This window comes from Mus caroli, chromosome 1 (assembly GCF_900094665.2).
Source record: "Mus caroli chromosome 1, CAROLI_EIJ_v1.1, whole genome shotgun sequence".
Classification (NCBI taxonomy): Eukaryota; Metazoa; Chordata; class Mammalia; order Rodentia; family Muridae; genus Mus; species Mus caroli.
The window spans coordinates 17,108,194-17,116,020 of record NC_034570.1 but is presented as its reverse complement, the minus strand read 5'-3'; the positions used below and the strand labels follow the sequence as shown (position 1 = coordinate 17,116,020).

General features: G+C 39.0%; 1 protein-coding gene across 1 annotated transcript in view; it reads left to right on the top strand.

Annotated features, from left to right (window-relative positions):
* The window catches only part of Kcnq5 (potassium voltage-gated channel subfamily Q member 5), a 596,471-nt gene that overhangs the window by 439,964 nt on the left and 148,680 nt on the right, over window positions 1-7,827 (top strand). Inside the window, exon 6 of the mRNA XM_021158603.2 lies at window positions 3,565-3,593. Within this exon, the coding sequence (XP_021014262.1) occupies window positions 3,565-3,593 (29 nt within the window). The remainder of the gene's footprint in view (window positions 1-3,564; window positions 3,594-7,827) is intronic.

Here is a 7,827-nt window from a genome sequence, read left to right as displayed (position 1 = left end):
GCCAAAAAGTGGGAGTGGGTGGGTAGGGGGATGGGGGGAGGGTATGGGGGACTTTTGGGATAGCATTGGAAATGTAAATGAGGAAAATACCTAATTAAAAAAAGAAAGAAAGAAAAAGAGGGAAAAAAAGAGAGATGCACTGAGAGGTTCAAACAATACAGAAGCTCACACTTTCTCTCAGCTGCATAGACTCTTAAGTGTCTGTCATGAAAAGACATTATGGTGGACCCAGCTCATCTGCAGGTTGCCCATAGGAAGCCCAGATAGTTTCCTCCACAGAGGTTTCATAAACAAGCCTGAGAAGGTAAACAAGGATGAAAACTAGGGTTCAAGCAAAAGAGAAGTGAGAGAACTGTTTCCTTCTCAGCCACAGAAATTGTCCATCCTTGCTTCAAGAGGAGAAAGCAGCGTTATCCATTCCTTCTTCCTTTCCTTCCAGAACACTACTCTCAGCCTCCCCTCACCCCAGTCCCTGCTCCATTCCCTTTAACCAGATGGTAAATTTATTTCCAATGTGCATTGCTCCAGAATTCCTTTTGTCTAGATTTTACAAAAGGTCAGCCTGACACTGCTGTATTGCTTTACATCTATTCAGGCACTCTGTACTGCCTAGGGAATGAGGAACTGTGCCTTCTCTGTCTAGTGCATTCTTTTCTGGGGCAGACCCTTACTTTTGGGCAGACAGTTATTTCTTGTCCAGAACTTATTTCCTGTTAAAAGTCCCATAGAGCTTACAAGTGGAGAAGCCTGTTTCATATCTGGGATCATTAATTGTGTTCAGGATGATTTATGGGTTAGCATTGTATATCAGTCTTCCTGGCACTCCTGGCATATAATCCAGCATCGCATTGCTAGGTAGGAATAAACCTACAACCAAAGAAAGGAGAAAGAGGGAAGGGTTTCAACTTTCTTCAACATATCAGTTGCCTCCTCCCCTGAGTTTTTTTCCCAAATCTGTCCAAATGATAACAATTCATCCTACGGATGGAGGCTGTCACCCATCAGGAGTGGCTTGAGCAGCAGTGGCTTGTTAATAAAGAGATGTTGGTGATGTGGGATTTGATAGTAACATGGTTCCAAATACTTTTATGGGCAAAGAAGAATGATGATGTCTATGTAGAAAAAGCCATCTCTAGATGAAGGCTAAACCTGACAAGACTAGGCACTTTCTCTTCAAGGAGGGAACTGTAGAGAGACAAATGGTGGACAGAAAGTGAACTTGTGAAAAAGAACAGAAAGAAATTGATGGTGATGCTAGAGGGTTTGCAGTGCTGATGTGTTTGTCATTTGGGATGGTATGTTTAGGGATACTAAAAGTTGATGTTCTAAAACACTTGGAAAACTCCCAGAGAGGTTCTTGCTTGCGGTCATCATCTCCATTTTCCTAAGCCAGTAAATACAATGACATTTACCCTTCTATCTGTTGTGTGGTGGTTCAGATAAATGACGGGCAGAAGAAAACATTAAATTAGTTCAGGAGAATCTGCAACCAAGGCATTTCTCGTGCTCAACTGAAGAGTCAGCTTGATTTATAGCATGACTGGTCCTGAATGATTTTGATGGATGACTTGAAACAATTAGAAATATAAGTAAATATCTCAGAACAGTGACAGATTTCATAAAGGATATACTATAAATAGTTACATAGATAATAGAATTTAAGCTAAGAAAATAAATGTACATAAATTGAAAACTTCTTTGTCATCTAGATGTTCAAAATGGTAGAAAATTTCAAATGTTCCCTCAGTTTAGGAAATGTTATTAATGGAATATTGTTACCATGACATTGATGTATGTACTTTGAGAATAGTTAACGTTTTTTATGTCTACCAAAAATTGCAATGAAAGCCAATATATACTTTGTATTTGTGAGTATTTTTGATTTGTAGAACCCCTGTAGAGATGGGTTTTCTTTTTAAAATATTTTTAAATTATGTGAGAGAAAGAGAGAGAGAAAAAATGTTTGTGTTATATATGTGTGTTCATCTCGTATGTTGGTACACTTATCCATGCATGCATATATGTGTGGAAGTCAGAAGTTAGCCTCAGAAGTCTTCATTAGTCTGTCTTCACTTTTGTTTTCGTGAGAAAAAAATGTATATATTATATTCAGATCATGGTTTCCCCTCCCTCAACTCCTCCCAGACTCTCTCCACCTCTCTCCACCTCCTCACCCAACCAACTTGATGCCCTTTCGCCCTCTCTCTCTCTCTCTCTCTCTCTCTCTCTCTCTCTCTCTCTCTCTCTCTTTAACAAAATGGCAAGCAAGCAAACACACACACACACACACATGCATGTAAACTCAGGAAAAAAACACAAGAAATAAGCACACACAAGAAAATTTCATAAAATCACGGAATCAGAAACCCTAATACATAAGCAAACTAATACATAAGCAAAAGATCAGGAAGACAAAAATGTCCAAACAAAATATTTTCAGACAAAAGTCTACAAAGGTACTGTTGAATTCATACACCCAATCGTTAACATACCCAGTGAGGCGCCATTAGAGAAAACTAATTGTTTCGTTGCAAACAGATATCATTGGAGCTAACTTCTTGAGTAGGGGTGGGAGCACATGTCCACTTTCCCCTCTCGGTGCTGGGACCCTCTCTGGCTGGAATCTTGGTGGGCCCTGTGCCTGCTGCCACAGTCTCTATGCATTCATGTTTTTCAGCCCTGTCATGTTTGGAAGATGCTTTTTTTCCTTGGAGTCGTGCATCTTCTCTGGCTCTTACGTTCTTTTTGTCTCTTCTTCATCATAGCTCCCTGAGCTCTCAGGGGAGGAGCTTTTACTCATTTCATGGAACACAGAAAAACCAAGTTGGTGCCTAACTAGAACCTACCAACCCTATTGATTACTGTTCATGGTACTGTATGCTACCAGAGGAGAAAGGTAAAACCAACCCAGCTACAAACCCTATAATCTACAATGGTGACCTGCTTACATGATACATTGATTCAATAGTTGTACAAACATGAAAGTATGTTTAAAAAAAAAAAAAAAACCCTTTCTGATTGGACCTAAGGCCCAGTCCATGAGTTGGACCTCATGCCTCATAATGTTCAAGAACCTGAGACTTGATAGGTCATGGGCATAAGGAAAAACTAAATACTATTGTTCTGCTAAATGAACATGGCAATAAAATGACTTCTAATGATATTCTGCTATACCCATAGTGACGTGTGTTTCTCAACCATCATTAGAGGTGCTTTCTCTTATATTATATGTGAACTAACACAGAGACCCACAATGGCACACTGTGTCAAGAGGGAGAGATGTTGGAACACTCCATGATAAATGGATGGCTTCATCCATTTATTTACCTTAATTTTTGAGCGCATCTCACTCTAAACCCAGAAATCACCACTTCCACTAGAATGTCTGGCCAGTGAGCCTCTATGATCTGCCTGCATATACAATCCCCTAAGCAGTGGGGTTGCAAATGAACACTGATGCCCCCACTATTGATGTCGTTGCTGGAGCTTGATTCTCAAGTCTTCATTCTTGCACAATCATTTTACACATTGAGCTGTTTCCCCCAGCCCCTTTTCTTCCTCTAGATTTGCATTCATCGATTTTTGCCTGTTATGTTTGTCTGCATGAGTCTGGCTGTTTCCTAACATCAAGTTCTGGAGCTTTTGTACATACAGGTGTACAGGTAATGTGAACAGAGAGAAGGGTGTGTTTTCTTACCTCTAAAATTTACCAAGGGATACAGCGTTTGCCTGGAGTTCCTTAACAGCAGCACTACATGCTGTAGTGATTTGGGCCAGATGTAATTCTAAGTAATTAAATGCAGCTTGGTGCTTATAATGGAAAAATAACAATGAGAAAAGATAAGGGAAGAAAATACAGGCTTTAAATCAAAATGGCTCCTAATTTACAGAGAGACAAAAGGAGGGTCAGGTGATTTGAGAATTCATGAAGATTTCTTCTCCTGGTAACTTAATGAAGTTCTATAATGAATACTAGAGCATGGGATTTAGAAATATTGTTGCAGAGGTTTGAATAGGTATGGCTCTTATAGAATCATGTGATGATTGGCCCATAGGAAGTGACACTATTAGGAGGTGTGGTCTTGTTAGCATAAGTATGGCCTTGTTGGAGGAAGTGTGTCACTGTGGAGGTGGTCTTTGACATCTTATATGCTCAAGCTATGCCCAGTGTGGGACACAGTCTACTTATGTTGCTTGTAGATCAAGATGTAGACCTCTCAGCTCCTTCTCTAGTGCCATGTCTGCCTGCTTGCCACCATGTTTCCCACCATGACTGTAATGGACTAAACCTCCAAAAGTGTAAGCTAGCGCCAATTAAATTTTTTCTCTTATAGGATTTGTTGCGGTTATGGTGTCTCTCTCTTCAGTACAATGAACCCTAACTAAGACAGTATATAGTATGTTATTTCTGTCTTTCTCTAACACTACATAGTCTTTTTCCTCTCTGAAAGCCATGTTCTCTAAGACCTATGCCTACTGTTTCCATGTCCTACCAACAAGCACATTACAATATCATCAACTGAAAGTTCTCAATTTTCCAGTCCAGTAGCACAGCCTGGGCCTTCAGTGAGATGAAAATAAACAGAGGCTCCTTCTGTTTGGCGTTCAAGAACTACCCTAGTGCCATCTTGAATTTCTGTTTCCTTCAAAACTCAAGACATTAGGGAACTATACCTTAAATATGCTCAACATAAGGAGAAAAAACTGACTCTCACTTTTCCCTCTAAAGAACCTGATGTAAAATTTGTCTTGTAGATATGGTTCCATGTTTTCCTTTCCAGAGGGGACAGATTTGAAAAAGTGAAAAGATTGAAAAGCTAAAATATGTTTAGAGAAATATCAAACTTAATTACCCCAAAGAGAGATGATTGACAGATACTGTAGTTTTCTGACTCTACTTGAGAGTTTATCTGTGGTTTCCCATGCCTTTTGACCAATGAGACAGCTCATTTGCATGTTTAAATACTCTGAAGCTTTCGTTTTCCAAGGCTGGAAGCATGGATGTCCCTTCACACCTCTTTTTACCTTCTCCATCTGTACCCCACTCTACTGCTGTATCCTCATCCACACACCACCTCCCACAGGCTAAGCACTTTTGGAAAGTTCCGTTGTCTGCTCACCACCACCTCCACCACACGGACCTGATTTGAAAGCATCTTCTACTCAGAAGGAATTGTTCTATTCAGCAAAACCTTGCTTCTCTAATTCTCCTCAAACACACTAATAGTTGAAATAACACTTTGTGTCTCCAAAATAAGGAGACATTTAAAAACTAAGTTGGTAAAAGTATGTGATGAGCTCTGCGAAGTGTTCCATAGGCATATTTTCTTTTCTTAATTATTTTATGTGTAGGGGTGTTCTGGCTGCTTAGAGGTCAACAGATCATGTGTGTGCAGTGCTTGTAGAATCCAGAAGAGTGGGTCAGATCCCCTGTAATTAAGTATGTATGCTTCTAACAAGTATGCTAGAAATTGAACCAAGTCCTTTGGAAAAGTAGCATGTATTTCTAACTACAGAACTGCCTCTCCAGCCCTAGAAGACATGCTTTTAAAAATATTTTTCCTACTCTCCAGAGAGGCAGAATTCCAAGAAATTACTATGTTTTTGTTTATTTATTTTCATACTCAACCTAAGCAAAGGGCCATTTCCACATCTTCATGTCACCCTTTCAGTATGTATAATTCCGGTAGAATTTTCCATGTTACAGTGACTATAACCAGTAATCCTTCCAACTAATGCTTTCCTTTACCATTTATGTCACGAATGATTTTCCAGCAGGAATCAGGTGACAAGGCAGGTTGGCTTAATAGCTTTGCACTGCTTTAAATACATGCACACACAAGAAACTGAACGGAAGTGACTGAGAACTGATGGAGGTAATACTCTGAATAGAAGTAATAGTTACATTTTGTGTGTTTAATTAGCCACAGCTCTTTAAGAACTGGTGTAAATGTCAAGAGGTTTGAAACATTGGCAGTTAAACCACACACACACACACACACAGAGAGAGAGAGAGAGAGAGAGAGAGAGAGAGAGAGAGAGAGAGCTATTTGACAGCAGAAAAACAAGAAAGAAGTAACTAATAGTCACAGCAGACAGCTTGTAAATTAGAAATAGGTCACTGTTTTAATTAACAATGCTGTTACTTAATGAGAAAACAACTACAACATGTGCTGTTATGAATCCTGAATTTGTACCAAAAATAAATAAATAAATCTGCACCTAAAACTATTTTAAAGAGTAACTTGTAAACAGACTAACTTCACGAATAGACAGGAAATATCAAGAAATATTCTGAAAAGTCATCTTGTTCAATAAAAAGGTACCATATGGCTAGACTTCCTTATTATCTGGGAAGGAGAGTTAATGATAGGTAGTCTCAAAGACCATTAGACAGAAATCAAGACTAGCTGCTTCATGCATCTTTGGTGTCTAGATTTTTATACACATTTCTTTGCTCTTTTTTAAATGAAGTTAGCTGGTTGGTTATTTGTATGGGGGTAGATTAGAAGAGTGGGTATTAGATTAAAAGAATGGGTGGTATCTGTGCCCAGGGTACATGAATGGAAATCATTTGAGACCTAGCAATAGTCATTTCTCTCCCTCCACCAAGTCCTATGGATTGAACTCATATTGTCTAGCTGGGTAGCAAGTGCCTTTATCTACTGAAGCTTCTAACTGGTCCTTTCTATTTAAGTAAACTAAGAAAGCTGCCCTATGTTTACCAAAAGGATATGCCAAATAATGGTGAAACAGGAAAACTCCTTCAAGACGGATAATAAAAATATTTAGCATTGTCTGTGGCTCTGTAGAAGACTGTCAAAGCCAACCGGCTAGTTGTATCAGTAGAGAAAGGTGGTTCCGGGATTAGTAACATCAATTTTACCAGAACCTTTTCTCAAGGGGATTGAGTGCTTTGAATATTATCCCCAAACCTACACACAGTCATTTAAGTATCATTTAAATAAGTGGTGGACTATATGGTTCAAACAAGTGAAAACTGATTTAATCTAACATCAGACAGTAAGGCAGGAGGACCTGTCTCACAGCTGTTAAAGAATTGCCTCTAACTTCGATTATTCTGTGTGACCATTTGAAGTCATTTGGATCATTTCAACTGAATAGAGCTGTAGGTCATGTGAAAATAACATAGGAAGACCTTACATAGAAGTTGACCTAGAGAGTGCATTGCCAGCACATAGTGATGCTGAATCCTAGTCAACTGGGCATGAAGAACACATTCCTTCTTGCAAGACTACCCCATAGTGTGATCACTAACAGTGACTTGTTTTCACTGAAATTTTCATGTAGATAATCATAGGCTCTGTGTAGCTATAGGGAACAGTAGACATACTCCATGTCCACATTACCCCATTTCCTCAAAGGGAAATACTATCATATAATATCACAACTAAGACAAAAGTATTGATAGAATTCTTGGGTCTTATTCAAGTTTCTCTAGTTTGACTTTGTATGTATCACGATTGGAGACTTGTATACTTAATGGCAACAGTCTAGGTTGTAGTCATTTCCATCATCAAGGATCTCTAGGCTCTCTCTCTCTCTCTCTCTCTCTCTCTCTCTCTCTCTCTCTCTCTCTCTCTCTCCCTAGTGATTTTTTTCCAATTGTGTGTATCAGTTGGCTCATTCTTGAATAGTATTCATTGATGTGGCTATAGCATCTATAGCTTCTTTAATTCCTCACAGTGAAAGATAACTGAGCTGTCTTAGTTTTCAGTCCTGCATGAAACTGCAGTCATCATTCATGGCTGAGCTTTTGTATAATCATGGTTTTATTTTCTTAGACCAAGAATGCAATAGTTGCTG